The sequence below is a fragment of the Solanum verrucosum genome, unplaced genomic scaffold (assembly GCF_900185275.1).
Source record: "Solanum verrucosum unplaced genomic scaffold, falcon-dt-bn FXZP01000108.1, whole genome shotgun sequence".
In the NCBI taxonomy this organism is placed as follows: Eukaryota; Viridiplantae; Streptophyta; class Magnoliopsida; order Solanales; family Solanaceae; genus Solanum; species Solanum verrucosum.
Window position 1 is genome coordinate 3,375,580 of NW_026020274.1, and position 19,260 is coordinate 3,394,839.

Sequence of the window (19,260 nt, forward strand, 5' to 3'; positions counted from 1 at the left end):
TATTCTGGTGTGTTCCAGTCTTCTCCTAGTTGGAGTTTTCAGTTCATTTTCTTTCCCTACTTTATAAATTACTTGAAAAAAAGAAAATTATCATAGACTTGAATTTGCCCCATCTAGTGAAATTCATCTTGTAATTTTATGTATTGATTGTTGATGCTGTGACCAGGGACTTTGATCCCTCTCTTTCAGTACTGAGCTTGAAGTAGCCATCAGGTCTGTGGGTCAGTGTCAAAGGTACTGCAGCGCGGGATGTGTGGTAGACACACGTCACGAGTTTGATTCTTGTTGTAAACCAAGTCTGTTGTTTTAGTGGAGAAGGATGCCACGATTTTGAATCTTGTTGTAAACCAAGTTTGATCTTTAAGTGGAGAAGGATAACGGACTAGCCACAAAAAAAAGAGTTACATTAATTAACCTTGATATATGACATAACTGTTCAAAAGATTTTGTAGCTGTATTAACAGTCCTTTTTCTAACATGAGGCAAGTCTCTACCGCAACGTAGCAACATCAAAAATCCCTCCTTTCCTCATCGGAGATGGATTTAAGGTGTCTTTGCGTATTCAACTAAAGTTGTTACTTTTATATATATTATAAAAATTTATACGCATAATAAGATCACACCAATGGTAAGCCAACCAACTCATGATCCTGCATTTTTGTCCAACTCTACTCAAATTTCATGCCCAAAAAGGGACAAAGAAGAAGAAAAAAGGTGTCCTCCAGAAGCATGCAAATTGCAATGAACATAATGTAAGAAAGCATTATTCTAGTGGGCACTGCGCATGATGTAAAATAGTACTAGGTGGACCAGCTGGTAAATCGTATGATCATCCACACACGTGAAAGGCAATTTGTCTCAAAGTCGGATACATCGACAATCTCTTAAAACTTGTTAAGTGGACATTTGACTATGTTTCGTTGTAAAATTTGAAAAAAAAGTACTTTTTTACCTTTTGTTTTCAAAGTGAAAAATTTGTTTGATCAGAAATACAAATTGAAGTGATTTTTGACCTTTTATGAGTAATTTGAAGTGAAAAAAGGTGGAAACACTTTTTTGTTCTTTGAATTCTTGATAATTTTGGAGTTGAATTTCAGAATTTTATGGCCAAACATGTTTTTCGGAGTTCAACTCTGGAAAAAAGTGAAAAAATTTCATGGTTAAACGCCTCTAGTTGAGCACCTAAACACATGATAAAACATTCCTATTAGACATTCACGACTCAAATTTTTAAATAGTTTCTGCGCATATTCTTAAAATCTCATTCTATAGATTAATTAACAAAACACTACTCACACGATTAAATTGACAAAAAATCCATTTTATCGTCCATTTTTCTTTGACAAAATTTAGTGCTATGCACCACGCGATTGAATTGAATGTCCACTTTTAAATAGTGACCTCTCCTAATACTTTTGTGGAGATTTTATTTTTTAATTGTGATTTAATTTTTAGGGACCGCTATGAATAAAATTCAATCATAGCACTATTTTTATCGACTCTAAAACTTCATGAGCCTAAATAACTTGATTTTTTCCCATGAACTATTTGTATCAATGGATTAGTTCAATTCAAAATTTGAGATAATAGGGATAATCAAAAAAGGATTATGATAATTTCGCCGATGTAATTTCGATACTAATTCAGATTTAGTTGAATCCTAATACAAATATCAAACATCGAACTGAACAAATTAAAACTCCTTGTTGTGGTAACTTGTTATGCTAAATGGTAAATATTATCTTGCCTTAATGTCCATTATCATAATAATAAGCTTTTGAAAAGTGGTCCTAATTGAAAACACCTTTGTTTTTTTCTTGAGTGCATGAATGCTCTTAGTAAGCTGGCTTTTTTCATTTTTTGGATTACATTAGGTAAAATTATATTTATATGTATTTAATCTAGACAAATACAATAATCGTAAGTGCGTAGGGTGGAAAATTAAAGAGAATTATTGTAGAATATAACTTGTTTTCCTTACTTTTAATATGAGAGTTTATTTTTCTGATTTTTAAAGGACTCGTTTTTTTTTAAAAAAAAATATTTTCTAGAATAATTTTACCAACGTAATTAACGTAGTAGTTGTTGGTAGCTTAATCAGATCGAGAACACAAAATTTATTATTTATGGATTTTGGGGATCATTAATTAAGAACTTATGTAATTATGCTTTTAGATTCTTTACCATATACTTATCATTTTAAAAGATGCACGCAAATGATAAATTAAGTTTTGAGTCCTTTTCCTTGTGCTTTTAAGGCTTAATATATTGCCGATCTTTAAATGTATCAAATATTTTATCTAGATATTTAAAGTAAGTCTTGTTCCAACACCTCAACTCCTAATAAAGTATTTTAATTGGACGCTTCTGATTCAATATTTTTTATTTTTCTTTTTTTATGAAAGATATAATTATATGCGGCTCATCTTTACTAAAACATAAGTTAAAACCTTCCACGTCATTATCACGGCAAGGGTTGATATTTTGATAAAATACAAATTATACTAAATGCAGTTTATAAGTGTGAAATGTGACTTTCACAAGTGATGGCTAGTTTAAGGATTATAAATAGAGCAACTTTCACATATAGCAAACATAAAAATCATATTTGTATGTTATAACTATAGTTTGCATAATTATGTTTCATAACAAATTTTTTATTTGCTATAGAGCTTTTGATTTGTATAATTCGCTAGATACATCCAATTTTATACAAATTGTTCAGTTTTGTATAAATTCATTTATACATTGTAATTTGTATAATAAGATCTGTATTTATATAATTATAAGTGTATAGGATGAAAATATATGTATTTGTATTTGTATATACACTTTTCTTTCGCTTTATACAAACACAAACGTATTTTATACCGAAATATATAAATGACTAATTGTATACCAAATCAGATGGCAAAAAGTAGGATGTTTGCTGCGAATTACAAATAAAATAAACTAAGGCTATAACATTTAATTTGAATTAATAGTTTGCTATTTCATACAATTTTCCCTTATAAATAATTGAATTGAATATGTATAAGAGTTGAGATCCATATTTTCTTTTATATTTAATTATTTAAAAATAATTCCCCCACTCTAAAAAAGAAAGAAAAAAGATTCAAAAAGTATAAAGACTCGTAACACAAAGTCAAAGAAAGTTCAATATTTGAAATTTATAGACTTTGATTTTACTACTGAACTTATAATTTTTGACTTCGCCTCTATATTTATATAATGTAATTTTCCGAACAAAGAATATCAATTGATTCCTCATTGACAAAGAAGGCTTCACCACTTGTCCAATGACTAATAAATTCTTTTCAAGTAAAAACTTCTATACAAATATATAAAATTATTCAACTTAATTACTTTATGGGGTCGTTTGGTGTGAGGGATAAAAATAAATAGTTCTGGGATAAAAAATAATCAAGACACAAAATCTTGATATTTTATTTGGTTGTCAAATTTAGAATAACTTATCTCATCATTTATACCATAATTAATTATAAAATAACTTATTCCTAACTAAACAACATTACCACTTGTAAGGGTAGTCTTAAATAAGCTCATGGCATGTCTATATGTTTTTGTACTTATATGATCCAGCTTGCAATTGCGAATACTTTATACTTGCAAGGCACAATAATCTATTCATTTGGAATTGAGTGATAATTTTAATTTCCATATAGCAGCCAAAAAATTATTATTATATTTTATGTGTTCAAAGTTCGATTTTCACAAGGCTATTTTTTTATTCTACTCTTGTTAAGCAGTGTTCACAACTAGGTAAAGGTCATGCGAAGCTTCTAATTTTGTCTTCTTTTATATTGTAAGTATGGAGGAGTGAGTCACGCAATATGAATTAATGAGAAATATTTTTATCAAATTAATTCATTGCAAAAAACGAAAAATAGAAAATAGATTTTTATTAAAATAGACATTTTTTCTTTTCTTGCTTATTGCTATTAAAATATCTATAAAAATAGTCGTTAGAATCTTTTTCGAGTAGCGAGTTGATTTCATAAGGAAGGAACCAAATAATCAATTAATACACCAAAAAAGATATCTCTTTTATTTCCCTTTAATTCAAACTTGAGCCGTGGGGAAATAATTAGCTTCACTTTTTATTGCCTGGATTTGAATTATTTAGCTTAGTAGCATACACTATTGGTTTAAAAAAACACCCTTTCTTCAACTTTTTTTTATACAAAGAGGATAAAATCATTTTTAAAATCAAAAAGCAAAAAGTTATAAAGATGTTGTCCCTACTTTATCTGTATATCGGCATTAAGTAAAATTAATGTCAGATTATCATTGTTTGGCTAAGATTGTCTTGTCACCCCTACGATTAATTAAATGAAACTATAATTGTAATTCCTTAATAGCTTGTCCTATCTATTGGTTTGGAGCATACATATCTCGATTCATACTCAAAATCTGATATATTTATTTATAGGAGAAAAATGATAAATATATCTACGAATTATTATAAATGGTATGTTAATACTTTTCGTTATATTTTGAGGTTATTCATAATTCTATCGTCAATCTTTTGGGTTGTGTATACCCTTATAGCAACAGAGGACACATGTCATTATCTAAACGGTCTATTCGAAATCAATGTAATCCCTCCGTCTCATTTCATGTGAGGTAGTTTGATTTGACACAGAGTTTAAAAAAGAAATGAAGACTTTTAAAACTTGTGGTCTAAAATGAATGGTAGAAATTCATGTGGCTATAAATCATTTCATTAAGGGTAAAATAGACATTTTAAAGTTAAATTGTTACTTAATATATAAATGTGTCATTCTTTTTTATACTGATTAAAAAGAAAAGTAAATCATATAAATTGGAACAGAGAGACCCCCCATGACCTAAATAACTTAATAATTTTATACAACATACATCTAGATACATATATTTTTGCTACAAAATACACTAAAATAGGGAGAGAGACGATCAAGAGAAAGAAAGAAGCAAGCAAGATAGGAGGAAGGTGAGCCAAATTCCTAAATATATGCGAATCACACTATATATACATGTATTGAAAAAGGCGAGCAAGAGAGAAAAGTGATGAGCTAGATAAGAGAGATGTGAGGAAAAGAGTCAAATACATGCGAATCTATTTGAATACAATATATCTAGGATAAATTACATTTAATTTTGACTCATATATCTAAATATATTTGAACTCAATATATATATCTAAAGTCCAAAATTTGATAAGATTCATAATATTACATTACATGCTAACATCAATCTAAATAATTTACTTTTCCTATTTTCATCAATCCAATTTCTGAAAGCAAAGTAACAGACAAAACAAAATATCCTATTGACTAGATTAATATGCTGCAAATAGATCTGAACTACCCAAAATTCACAATTCTATGGTTATACCCCCTATTTTGACGTGGGGGTGGGGGGCGGGTGTGGGGTAATACTCACCCACTGGTCTGCAAGTCTGCAACTTCATAACGTCTATTTCTTCTTCTTCTTCTTCTCTCTATAAAGAAAAGAAAATGCCAGCAATGCTGCCACAGGCTTTTTAACTACTCACCAACCCCAAGAACCAAAAACCTGCAAACTCTCATTCCATCCTACTTCTTACCTATTTAATTTTCTTGTTACTGTTATCTATATATAGCAAATATTGCTTTCTGTTTAAAAAGTATCCGGAATTCACGTGCTTTTCTTACCCCTTTTCCTTTTTCTGTTATAAAGATTTGATTTTTTTAATAAGAGAGCATGTGAATGAGCTTAATTTGAAGTGCTTTAGAGAAAAAGAGGGCAAAGATTGAATCTTTATGAGGTTTAGTGAGATGGGTGTGTGGTGGTTTTGTGGATTGGTCATTTTGGGTTTGGTAATTGGAGGAAAAGGGTATCCAGAGGAGGATTTAGTGAAGGCATTGCCTGGACAACCTAAGGTTGGTTTTAGGCAATATGCAGGGTATGTAGATGTGGATGTGAAAGCTGGGAGGAGTTTGTTTTACTACTTTGTTGAAGCTGAGGTGAAACCTGATGAGAAACCATTAGCTCTTTGGCTCAATGGAGGTGTGTTTTTTTTAACTTTTTAACTTTTGTTGATCCATTTTAAATAAATGTGACTAGGAATTTTAGGTGTACTTTCATGTAGGTTTTTTGGTAGTACTATTTGCTTGGGGTTTGAGCTTTTTTTTTTTTGTTTGTTTGTTGTTGTGTTGCCTTTTTTTTTTTTATGCTTTATGTATTCTTTTGATGTTTGGAGAAAAGGAAACAGCTTGCTTGGACCAAGTGTCACAAGCTCACAAGAGATTAAATTTGAAATACTGAGTTGGAGCTTGAAGCTGTAGAATTGAACCAATCTAGAGCTTCAAAAATTAGAGTGAACTTATAATTGAGTGAAAGTTTACATCTTTAATGAGTGCTGCCATTAAACTAAACAATTACATACTGAAGTGTAATTTCACCAAGTGGGGGTATGGGGAGGGTGATGTGTATGCAGCCTTCCCCCTCCGATAGACCGTCGGCTCAACTGAAGCATATAGAAAATAATGGTGGAAAAGAACAGTAGCAGAGTCAAGAACACTATAATGTCAAGAACAGTAAGCCTGATATTAAACTAGTGATAAATAAATTGTAGAAATGTACTTTTTCCTGTACTTTTTCTTAAATTAAAATGCTATGAATTTGGTGAATTATGTCAAGGCAAGAGTCAAGAACACTAAAATGTCTCGTGTTTGTGTTTCAGGGCCAGGTTGCTCATCAATTGGTGGAGGTGCTTTTACAGAGTTGGGACCATTCTTTCCCACAGGTGACGGTAGAGGTCTTCAAAGAAATTCAAAATCATGGAATAAAGGTATGCTAAGTAGGGTAGGGAGTAGATGATTATAACATGTTTAGAACAATATCGAGTAATGAGAATGAACTTACCACTTCATGTCTTTGTCTACTGTAGCATCAAATCTCCTCTTTGTTGAATCTCCAGCTGGAGTAGGATGGTCGTACTCAAATACAAGTTCAGACTATACCACTGGTGATGCAAAAACTGGTAAAGCAAAGAAGCAAAGATGCTGTGATCAAGCATTAACTGTATTTGAATATCAGATTTAAGAATTTAATCCTACCTAATAGCTGCTGTTTTTCCTTGCTTCTACTGGCAGCAATGGATATGCATATGTTCATGATGGAATGGGTGAAGAAATTCCCGGCATTCAAATCAAGGGAACTATATCTCACAGGAGAGAGTTATGCAGGTCAGAGACATTTAAGATGTGCAATAATGTTATGAGAATGTTCAAAACAATTCAAGAAAAAAATGCTTAAACAACGAATTTTTTCAAATAGAAAATTATGGTGACTTAGAACTTTGAACCTATTATCTTGACTGTACTTTTCTTATTGATCTTCTTTTCTTTAATTTTTGTTCTAAAAATTGGTAAGGGAGAACCAAGAAATTGTTCCACACTCTCCTCTGTATAGTGGAGAGTCCTATAGACGCAAAACTTGTTTAGACCTTTTAAAAATCAAATTTATCTTCTATTCTGAATTTACACTATTATGGTTTGGTAATTGCTGTTTAAGCTTGAAGAGAACTGTAGCGATACTATGAAAAATCAAAATCCTGTTTCTGGATTTAGGTGACCATTTTATTATTATTTTCATTTAGCTTGTCCTTCTTCAATTGGTCCCTCTGCCTAGTGGTTTAAAAGGAGTCCTTTGACGCTTAGACTTGTCGGGAAAGGGGATTTAGTCCTAGGCCTGTTCTTAGCAGGGTGGTGATCTACAGTTTGCCAGTCATGAAATGAAATTCGTGATTCTGTTCTACTATTTCTCTTCTTGCTGGTAACATCCCCTGGGCTGACTACCTTTTCTTGTTCAGGGCATTACATTCCACAGTTAGCTGCTGCTCTTCTAGACCACAATGAACACTCAAAAGAATACAAGTTCAACATTAAAGGAGTTGCAGTAAGCAAACTTTTTACCCCTCTTATGCTGCATCTTTATTAATTTCTTTATCTTCATACTTATCTGAAGCAATTTTTCTGTGTGTATGCTCGTTAAACATTTTCATTTTCTTTGTCAGATTGGGAATCCGCTTCTGAGACTTGATCGTGATGTTCCTGCAACCTATGAATACTTTTGGTCTCATGGAATGATTTCTGATGAAGTAGGCCTAACAATTATGAATCAGTGTGACTTTGACGATTATACCTTTAGCAGTCCACACAATGTTTCACAAGCATGCAATAATGCCATATCTGAAGCAAATACCATTGTTAGTGAATATATAAATAACTATGATGTAATCCTTGATGTGTGCTATCCGTCTATAGTGGAACAAGAGCTGCGATTAAAGAAAATGGTATCTGGTTCCCTTCATTCACTCAACTTCTTTATATCTGTGTTTCTACTAGAACTTAATAGTGCTTTTTCCTTTGCAGGCTACTAAAATTAGTGTAGGTGTTGATGTATGCATGAGCTATGAAAGGCGCTTCTATTTTAACCTTCCGGAGGTTCAGAAAGCCCTTCATGCAAATAGGACGAACTTGCCTTATACCTGGTCGATGTGCAGCAAGTAAGTCTGTAAAATATCAAGTCCACAATATTGAACCATAAACAGACACACAATAACAGATTACATCTTTGATGTTAACCATTTCACTAGCAATTTAGAGCCTTCGACTTCTAAACCTACTATGTCAAAGCCCATAAATTTAATGAACCATTGTAATGTATTTGTAGATTATAACTAATGGATTATTACTCTATTGCAGTATTCTGACATACAGTGACACAGATGGCAACATCAATATTCTTCCATTGCTTAAGAGAATAATCGAAAACCATATCCCTGTTTGGATTTTCAGGTAAAGATTCCATGTTAGACAAAAATCGATAATCTTGTTCCATTTCTCCTAGTACCTAAGTCAATAGTGCTTGATTCTGAATTATACTCGCCTGCAGTGGAGACCAAGATTCTGTTGTGCCATTGCTTGGATCCAGGACCCTTGTACGCGAGCTAGCTCATGACATGGGGTTCAAGATTACAGTCCCTTATGGAGCTTGGTTTCACAAAGGACAGGTAACGCTCTCCTCTGATATCAAACACTTCCTTCCAAGTTCCAACAACGGTTGATGAGAACCTTTAAGTATAACCATTTGTTCGTCTCTTAAACAGGTGGGAGGCTGGCAAACAGAGTATGGCAACTTGTTGACCTTTGCCACTGTTAGAGGTGCTGCACATATGGTACCATATGCACAACCTGCAAGAGCTTTGCATCTGTTTAGTTCATTTATACGTGGCCGGAGGCTCCCAAACAACACACGTCCCTCCATCGATGACTAGGAGAAATCCTCCAATGAGCACTTTAAAGTTGGTTATAGGCATAGTTACTTGAGTGAGAATGAATATTAGGGACTTCCTATATAAACAGGAAGAAGCTAAATCATTGCATTGATAATTGGCTTTGAAGTAGCTGAAGATTTCCTAGATTGACAGTGTGATAGAGATAGGAGGAACATATGTCAAGAATTCTCTCATCTTAAATTAAATTTCTTTGAATGAAATAAAGAAAGCGAGTTTATTCTCAACTTGATAAATTTATCTACAAAACATTTTTTTTTTTGTAACAATAAAATCACTTACTATTCTTTTATTTCTCTATAAATCGAACATTCCGAAAACTTGAATAAAATCACCAAAAAAACCACCACCATTTCAGATTACCAAAACTTTTAAGAAAAAAAATCTATAAAAGAAAAAAGAGCCTATCTTTTTCTTTTCTTTCCAAATCTAAATAGAAGATGGCTATGTTGGTCCCCCTATCGTTCTTCCCTAAAAAATAAATAAATCCATTGATACATTGGAAAATACTAAAGAAAATCAAATTATTCCTAAGCTACATTTACTTAATAAGTAAGGAGAAAAACTCTTTGTTTATAAAGAAAAAAAAAAGAATTAGAAGCTCAGAGCATGAGGATCATATCTAATAATATTCTGTTTTAATTCAGCACGGTTGTTCTTTTTTTTTTTAGATATCTTTTGAAATAAATTAACATATTGCAACTATTTTTTTGTTAAAAATATTTAAAGAACACTTGAAAAAAATAATAGTTAGCAAAAAGTTGTGCCATTTCTTCAAATAATAATAGAGTAATTGATCTTTTTGCGTTATTCTATTTAACTTTGATAGAAATAGTTTTTTCAGAAAAATTAGACAACTTAATTATTTGGAGTAACATATTTTTTCAAAATGATGTAGGTGATTCAAATAAATTGACTATAATACTTTACTTCAATTTACAATATTTATAAAAAGCATTTTATGAACTATGGGTTGAAACCATTTATGTTTAGCAAGAAAAAAAATGAATAACCATTTATATTTAACAAGAAAAAATGAATAATTCTTAATCATTAGTAAATAATCACTTATGTTATGATTTAAAGAGATGAAAATCAATCTTTTGATTAATTTCTCTATACTATGTATTTACATCAAATTATATTAAATCAACAAATTATGTGCAGTAAACATTTCTTTATACGCCTATCAACTCAACCCGCCAAAACGACCCAATCGAATTTCTGTCGATGCGTCACATAGTTTCCTCTCTCAGACAACATTCTCTACTTCTCCATCGCCGTCGCAAATTCTCGGCAACCGCTCCGGCGAAACAGTCCAGAAACGAAGATCCAGAACCTCAATCAGCTCCAATTACTCTCCTATACAACAATCTCCTGAAAATATGTCTACAGGAATGCAAGAACATTCAGTCCCGCCGGGTGTTCGACGAAATGCCCCAGAGAGCTGCACGTGCTGTGAAAGCTTGCAAAACCATCCATTTGCAGAGCCTGAAACTTGGGTTTGCTTCACAAGGACATTTGGGGAATTCCATTGTGGATTTATACGCCAAATGTGGAGACATGGTTTCGGCTGAGAAAGCATTTTTCTGGCTTGAGAACAAGGATAGTATTGCTTGGAATTCAATTATATTGATGTATTCGCGAAATGGGTTGTTGGAGAATGTTGTAGAAGCTTTTGGGTCGATGTGGAATTCTGGAGTGTGGCCGAATCAGTTTAGTTATGCTATTGTTTTGTCTGCTTGTGCTAGGCTAGTGGAGGTTGAGATTGGAAAACAAGTGCATTGTAGTGTGGTGAAAACAGGGTTTGAGTTTGATTCTTTCACTGAAGGTTCTCTTATTGATATGTATGCAAAATGTGGTTATTTGATTGATGCTCGGAGAATCTTTGATGGGGCGGTGGAGCCAGACAATGTTTCTTGGACAGCAATGATTTCTGCTTATATTCAAGTAGGTCTACCTCAAAAAGCAATGGAAGTGTTTGAGGAGATGCAGGAACGAGGGTGTGTGCCGGATCAAGTGGCATCCGTGACCATCATAAATGCATGTGTGGGACTAGGTAGGCTTGATGCTGCTCGTCAATTGTTTACTCAGATTACTAGTCCAAATGTTGTGGCATGGAATGTGATGATTTCTGGTCATGCCAAGGGAGGGAAAGAGGTGGAAGCTATACAGTTTTTTCAAGACATGATTAAAGCTAGCATTCGACCCACACGTTCTACCTTGGGAAGTGTTTTGAGTGCAGTTGCAAGCGTTGCAAATTTATCCTTTGGCTTGCAGGTCCATGCTTTGGCAGTTAAACAGGGATTAGAATCCAACGTCTATGTTGGGAGTTCTTTGATTAATATGTATGCCAAATGTCAAAAGATGGAAGCTGCAAGCGAAATATTTAATAGCTTGGGAGAGAAAAATGAGGTGTTGTGGAATGCATTGCTTGCTGGTTATGCACAGAATGGCAGTGCTTGTAAAGTTGTGAAGTTATTCAGGAGTATGAGACTATCTAGTTTTGAAACTGATGAGTATACTTACACTAGCATACTTAGTGCATGTGCTTGTTTGGAAGATGTGGAAATGGGGCGGCAACTGCACTCAATTATCATTAAGAATAAATTTGCATCTAATTTATTTGTTGGAAATGCATTAGTAGACATGTATGCCAAATGTGGGGCTCTAGGTGATGCCAGGCGACAGTTTGACAAAATGCTAATGAGAGACCATATTTCCTGGAATGCAATAATAGTTGGCTATGTACAGGACGAAGAAGAAGAAGAAGCTTTTATCATGTTCCACAAAATGACATTGGAAAGGATTATTCCTGATGAGGCATGTTTGGCTAGCGTACTCAGTGCCTGTGCCAATATACACGATCTTAATAAAGGGAAACAAGTTCATTCCTTGCTGGTTAAATATGGTCTAGAAAGTGGCCTTTTTGCTGGAAGCTCCCTTGTTGACATGTATTGCAAGTGTGGTAACATTACTTCTGGCAGTGAGGTTTTCTTTTGCCTTCCTGATCGAAGTGTGGTGTCTACTAATGCTTTAATTTCTGGCTATGCTCAGACAAACATTAATTATGCAGTGCGTTTATTCCAGAATATGCTTGTTGAAGGACTAAGGCCTTCGGAAGTGACATTTGCTAGCATTCTAGATGCATGTAGTGACCAGGCTTACATGCTTGGGAGGCAATTGCACTCTTTCATTTTAAAGCTTGGATTTTCATACGATGATGAATTCTTGGCAATCTCTTTGATAGGCATGTATTATAACTCCAGAAAATTAGAAGACGCGAGCTTTCTCTTCTCAGAGTTTACCAAGCTAAATAGCCCAGTTCTGTGGACTGCTATGATATGCGGCAATATTCAAAATGACTGCTGTGAGGAAGCTTTGATTGGTTATCAGGAAATGCGCAAGTTTAATGTCATGCCAGATCAGGCAACTTTTGCCAGTGCCTTAAAAGCATGTTCGACCTTGGCTTCTATGCAGGATGGCAGGAAAATTCACTCTCTCATTTTCCATACTGGTTTTGACATGGATGAATTGACCAGTAGCTCCCTAATAGATATGTATGCTAAATGTGGGGATGTTAAATGTTCAGTGCAAGTGTTTAGTGAAATGGTCAGCAAGAAAGACATTATCTCATGGAACTCTATGATAGTTGGCTTTGCAAAAAATGGTTTTGCGGAAGATGCACTGAAAGTCTTTGAAGAAATGAAGAGGGAATCTGTGAAGCCTGATGATATCACATTCCTTGGGGTTCTGACTGCTTGTAGCCATGCAGGAATGGTATCTGAAGGTCGTCAAATCTTCAAGGATATGACTAGCCTCTATGATGTTCGGCCACGTGCCGATCACTGTGCCTGTATGGTTGATCTGCTTGGTCGTTGGGGAAATCTCAAAGAGGCAGAGGAATTTATTGAAAGATTAGATTTTGAACTAGATGCTATGATATGGTCTGCTTACCTTGGTGCTTGCAAATTACACGGGGATGATACAAGGGGACAGAAGGCTGCTGAAAAGCTTATTGAGTTGGAACCCCAAAATTCCTCTTCATACATACTGCTATCTAATATATATGCTGCATCAGGCAATTGGGGTGGAGTTAACTTCTTAAGGAAAGAAATGAAAGAGAGAGGAGTGAGGAAGCCTCCTGGCTGCAGTTGGATTATAGTGGGGCAGAAAACAAATATGTTTGTTGCAGGGGATAAATTTCATCCTTGTGCGGGTGAAATTCATGCACTTTTGAAAGATTTGACTGCATTAATGAAAGATGAAGGCTATTTTGCTGATATAGGATCTGTAATGGATGGTAGCATGAACTAAGCAAACCCCAGACCTGCCTGGGACAATACCGCAGTCCGATAATGTGAAGAAATGAACCTCGACCCTAACTCAACCCCAACAATTAGCTAATAAAGTGAGGCTTGCCTAAAATCATACAAGGAGACAAATAATCCCGTCTCTCACTGATATGGGACTCTTAACATCCCACACCCAAGACGGAATATTTGGAGCATGGACTATATAACATGGAACCCTAACATTGACCGATAAACCAAGATTTGAATGGGTTTGGTGTATCATGTGAAGAAATGGACCTTAGGCCTAATTCGACTTCAAAATATTCTGGTAAGGTGAGTATTTTCCAGGACTGCATAGAAAGGGAATCATCCCATCCACAGAGATGTGGGACTCTTAACTGATGAAGTTTGTTAAGAGTTGAGGCCACAGTAGTCCTGTGCTTGTTTGTATGAGATTATGCAATGATCATGTCCTTAATGACTTGCAAGTTTGTCACATTTCTTGTGTGGAAAACAGCTTGGAAAAATAGATTCTTATTGGCGTTTGGTTAATTTACTGGATCAACTCAGTCCTTTGCTTTATGTTTTGTTGTGAATTGGCTTATGTAATATCTGCTGCTTTCTTAAAATAAGAAATTGGTGTGACAGAATTTCTGTTATAAAGATTTGTTTTTTCAATAGGAGAGCATTTGAATGAGCCTAATTTGAAGTGTTTTAGAGAAAAAGAGGCTAAAGTTTGAATTTTTTTGAGGTTTAGTGAGATGGGCGTATGGTGGTTTTGTGGATTGGTCATTTTGGGTTTGGTAGTTGGAGGAAAAGGGTATACAGAGGAGGAATGAGTGAAGGCATTGCCTGGACAACCTAAGGTTGGTTTTAGGCAATATGCAGGGTATGTGGATGTAAATGTGAAAGCTGGGAGGAGTTTGTTTTACTACTTTGTTGAAGCTGAGGTGAAACCTGATGATAAAACTCTAACTCTTTGGCTCAATGGAGGTGCATTTTTCCCTTTTTTTAAAACTTCTCTTGATCCATTTTAAACAAATGTGACTAGGAGTTTATCTGTACTTTCATGTAGATTTTTGGTAGTACTATTTGCTTGGGGTTCAAACTTTTGTTTTTTGTTTGTTGTGTGTCATGTTTTTTTAGGCTTTCTGTATTCTTTTGATGTTTGGAGAAAAGGAAACAGCTTGCTTGGACCAAGTGTCACATGCTCACAAGAGATCAAATTTAATAGTGAGATGGAGCTTAAAACAGTAGTTGGATGGAACCAACCTAGAACTTCCAAAATAAGAGTGAAAGCTTACATCTTTAATGAGTAAGCCTGATTAAACTAAACAATACCATACCAGAGTAATCCCACACAAATGGGCTCTGGGTAGGGTGATGTGTACGCAGCCTAACCCCTACCTTGTGAAGGTGGAGAGATTGTTTACGATAGGCCCTCGGCTATTGTGAAGCATATAGAAAATAATGGAGAAAAGAATATTAGCAGAGTCAAGAACAATAAAATGTCAAGAACAGCAAGCCTGATTAAACTAGTGATAAATAAGTTTCAGAATTGTATTTTTCCCTGGATAAGATTTCTTAAATTAAAATGCTATGAATTTGGTGAATACTGGCAAAGCGGAATCAAGAACACTAAAATGTCACATGTTTGTGTTTCAGGACCAGGTTGCTCATCAATTGGTGGAGGTGATTTTACATAGTTGGAACCATTCTTTCCCACAGGTAACGGTCGAGGTCTTCGAAGAAATTCAAAATCATGGAATAAAGGTATGCTAAGTAGGGTAGGGGAGAGCTGATTGTAACATGTTTAGAACAATATGAGTAAAGAGAATGAACTTACCACTTCATGTCTTTTGTCTACTGTAGCATTAGATCTCCTCTTTGTTGAATCTCCAGCTGGAGTAGGCTGGTCATACTCTGATACAAGTTCAGACTACACCACTGGCGATGCAAAAACTGGTAAAACAAGGAAACACAGATGCTGTGATCAAGCATTAACTGTATTTGAATATTCAGATTTAAGAATTTAGTCCTACCTAATAGCTGATGTTTTTCCTTTTTTGTTTTCTCTGGCAGCAATGGATATGCATATATTCATGATGGAATGGGTGAAGAAATTCCCAGCGTTCAAATCAAGGGAACTATATGGCACATGAGAGAGTTATGCAGGTCAGAGATGTTTAAGCTGTGCAGTTATGTTATGAGAATGTTCAAAACAATTCAAGAAAATGCTTTAACAACAGATTTAGTCCTAGGCCTGTGTAATGGATGGTAGCATGAACAGAGCAAACCCCAGACCTGCCTGGGCCAATACCACACTCCGATAATGTGAAGAAATGGACCTCGACCCTAACTAAATCCCAACAACTAGCTAATGAAGTGAGGATTTCCCTAAAATCATATTAGGAGACAAATATTCCCTATAATTCCGTCTCACACCGATGTGGGGCTCTAACATCCCACACCAAAGACGGAATATTTGGAGCATGGACAATATAACTAGGAACCCTAACATTGAATTGATAAACCAAGAGTTGGATGGGTTTGGCTTGGATATCATGTGAGGAAATGGACCTTAGGCCTAATTCAACCTCAAAAATTAATGGTGAGGTGAGGATTTTCCAAGACCACATAGAAAGGAAATAATCCCATCCACAGAGATGTGGGACTCTTAACAGATGAAGTTTGTTAAGAGTTGAGGCTACATTAGTCATGTGCTTATTTGTATGAGATTAGGCAACGATCGTGTCCTAATGATTTACAAGTTTGTCACATTTCTCTTGTTTCTTGAGTGGAAAACAGCTTGGAAAAATAGATTCTTATTGGCATGTGGTAAATGTATTGGCTTGACTCTGGAAAAATAGATTCTTATTGGTATTTGTTAAATGTATTGGTAAATGATTTGCAAGTTTGTCACATTTCTCTTGTATTCTTCAGCATTAAGGATATGCTGACAACCTTCAAAAGAGAAATAGGGAGAAAGAGGAGGGAAACTACTTACAATGACCCTAACAGATCTACTAGTTCTAATTCATCTATGTCCATCTTTTTACACCAAAACTAGTAAGATACAATACAATTCCATTTAACTGTGTGAATGAAATTGGACCTATCTTCAAAGCTTCTACTATTTCTCTCATTCCATACAGACCACCAAATGCAATGTGGGATGATTTTCCACCATCTCTTCTGGCTCTTGCTTCCTCCTCTTCTGATCCAACAGCTTAGTAGGTCTGCAGTGTGCTCAGGCATGGTCCATTTCGTTTCCGTGAGTGTAAGAAAAGAGCCCATAATTGTGTAGTGAATTTGCAATGTAGAAAAAGGTGACTGTTTGTTTCATTTGTTTCACCACAAAGTTGACATCTGGAATCTATAATCTTCCCCTTTTTCCTCAAAACCTCATGTGTCAGACATACCTTTCTTGCTACCAACCAAGTAAAACATTTAAATATAGTTGGTGCTATGTTTTTCCAAACATTGTTCCACAAAAATTGTTGTCTTCGTTTAGCTGTGCATTACCTGTTTCATAGGCCCTCTTGACAGAGAAAATCCCATCTTTATTGTGTTTCCATTTCATAGAATCTGGATTTGGGGTAGTGCCTGTGAAATCCTCAAGTCTAGGAAGCAAATTGGCCAGCAGTCTTCTAAAAGATAGATCCCATCCTTGATCAGTCCAACATTCTTTGACAGTTGCCTCAGGGTTGTTGCATATGCTAAACATGTCGGGAAAAGTGTTCTTCAGAGGTGTCTGGTTGTTCCAAGCATCTCCCCAGAACTTTGTTTTTTTCTTATCTCCCACTTATTACGATCATGTTTTCTTCTAGCTTTGGCCAAAGATCCCTGATTGTTCTCCATGCCCCACACCCATAGGGCATAGAGCTATTGTTGCTGCACCATAGGTTGCTCTCACCATATTTACTCGTGATGATCTCCTTCCATAAAGCCTGATCTTCTTCACAGTATCTCCACAACCATTTCATCAAGAGACTATTATTCTGTCTCCTTTTTGATGCCCAAGCCTCCCAAGTGCCTATTTTTCATTGCTACTTCCCATTTAATCAGATTGTATCCTTTATTCTCCTTGCAACCATGCCAAGGAAATTCCTTCTGAATTTGTCCAGCTTCTTCACAACACTCCGAGGTATAGGAAAAAGAGACATTACATAAGTGGGAAGAGAATCTAAAACTGAATTGATGAGGGTGAGTCTTCCTTCTAGTGATAGATATTGGGTCTTCCACCTTGTGAATTGGAGAAGTTCATAAACTCATCAACTCCCATTTTCTGATACCTTTGTTGCATCATCCACACGGATCGCTAAACTAAGTATTTCCCCATCAAATATGGCATGGAACTGCTAATGACTTTCTCTCTTACATTCCTATGCAATATTTATAAATTACTCTCTTCTTGCTTGGTGTTTTTGTTTTCCTGTTTTAAGTCCTTGTAATTTATCTCATCTTGTATAGATGGTTGTTTTCATGGTTATATTAAGTTCTGCCATTTGGCCGTCTTCCTTGGTCGAATTTCCCTCTAATTTTTGGCTTTGTGATTCATTATCCTTCGAAAGTACACACATAACCTTCTCAGCAGCAGCAACAACAACAACATATCCAGTGAAATCCCACATGTTAGGTCTGGGGAGGGTAGAATGTAGTAATGTACACAGACCTTACCCTCAGCAATTTGAGAAATTTCTTCCAAAGTAACAATAGGTGGATAATAAACTGGCATTAACTCAGCAGAAACATGCCAAAATAATCATCCTCACCTAAAAATATGAAAAACACCTGGCAGTGTGTAAATTCTATAAAAGAAACATAAGAAATGAAGTTATCGTTACTCATGCATCCATCTTTGTGTGTTTCATATGACCGGGAAGAGCCAGAAGAAAATTTTGAAAAATGGAAATGGGAGGATAAACTATCATTTTAGCAGAGCTTTAATTAGTTTTGGAAGTAAAAATTTACTGTCGTACTTTAAGGTCATAACAAAAAAATGTGTATTTTCAGACATCAAAGAGTTGGTTATGCTGGACAAATGATTGATTGGATCAAGCCAACCAGTATTAAGGCTTGGCTATGGAATGATCAGCAAGCCTCTCACCTCCCTACTCAAAAAGGGTATTTTTGAGTGGTCAGATGCAGCAACTATCATTGCCTTTGAGACATTGAAGGATGCCATTCATGGTGGAGGTAGATGCTATGGTACTGGGGCTATCCGTTTGCAGGATTAGTGAGCGCAAAACACACTATAAATTATATGATTCGCTAGTCAAAGATAGTATAGTTTAAGATCATCTCGATCCATAGGGATTGGTTTTAGTAATAAATAATTATGATCTTGTTCATTGTTATGATATCCAGAAAATCAAACTTGAATTTGTTGGTATGGTTAAAACCACGAGTTTAAATAGGAACGTAAGATTAAGTACAATAGACATGATTTTTGAATTTTTCTATCAATAAGAGAAATAAGGGAGACTTGCGATATATGTATATGATCTCAAAATATAGTTAATGATTACATATAGTTTCATGCCAAAACTCCCTACGAAAAGTTTACTCCACTGAGAAGAATAAATTCACAAAGAAAAAGAATGTTAAGAAGACATTACA

The 19,260-nt window shown here is 34.9% G+C and overlaps 2 protein-coding genes across 2 annotated transcripts; both read left to right on the plus strand.

Annotated features, from left to right (window-relative positions):
- The first annotated feature begins 5,504 nt into the window (after window positions 1-5,504).
- LOC125833909 (serine carboxypeptidase-like 42) lies at window positions 5,505-9,570 on the plus strand. The gene is made up of 10 exons (XM_049513065.1): window positions 5,505-6,051; window positions 6,728-6,835; window positions 6,935-7,027; window positions 7,140-7,232; window positions 7,859-7,944; window positions 8,063-8,341; window positions 8,421-8,554; window positions 8,754-8,846; window positions 8,944-9,061; window positions 9,158-9,570. Exons 1-10 carry the CDS (start codon window positions 5,805-5,807, stop codon window positions 9,323-9,325), a joined length of 1,419 nt encoding a protein of 472 aa, XP_049369022.1. The 5' UTR covers window positions 5,505-5,804; the 3' UTR covers window positions 9,326-9,570.
- Window positions 9,571-10,569: 999 nt separating this feature from the next.
- LOC125833898 (pentatricopeptide repeat-containing protein At3g09040, mitochondrial) lies at window positions 10,570-19,072 on the plus strand. The gene is made up of 4 exons (XM_049513046.1): window positions 10,570-14,631; window positions 15,304-15,603; window positions 15,721-15,813; window positions 18,655-19,072. The coding sequence occupies exon 1, from the start codon at window positions 10,574-10,576 to the stop codon at window positions 13,658-13,660; it is 3,087 nt and encodes a 1,028-aa protein (XP_049369003.1). The 5' UTR covers window positions 10,570-10,573; the 3' UTR covers window positions 13,661-14,631; window positions 15,304-15,603; window positions 15,721-15,813; window positions 18,655-19,072.
- Window positions 19,073-19,260: the final 188 nt, after the last annotated feature.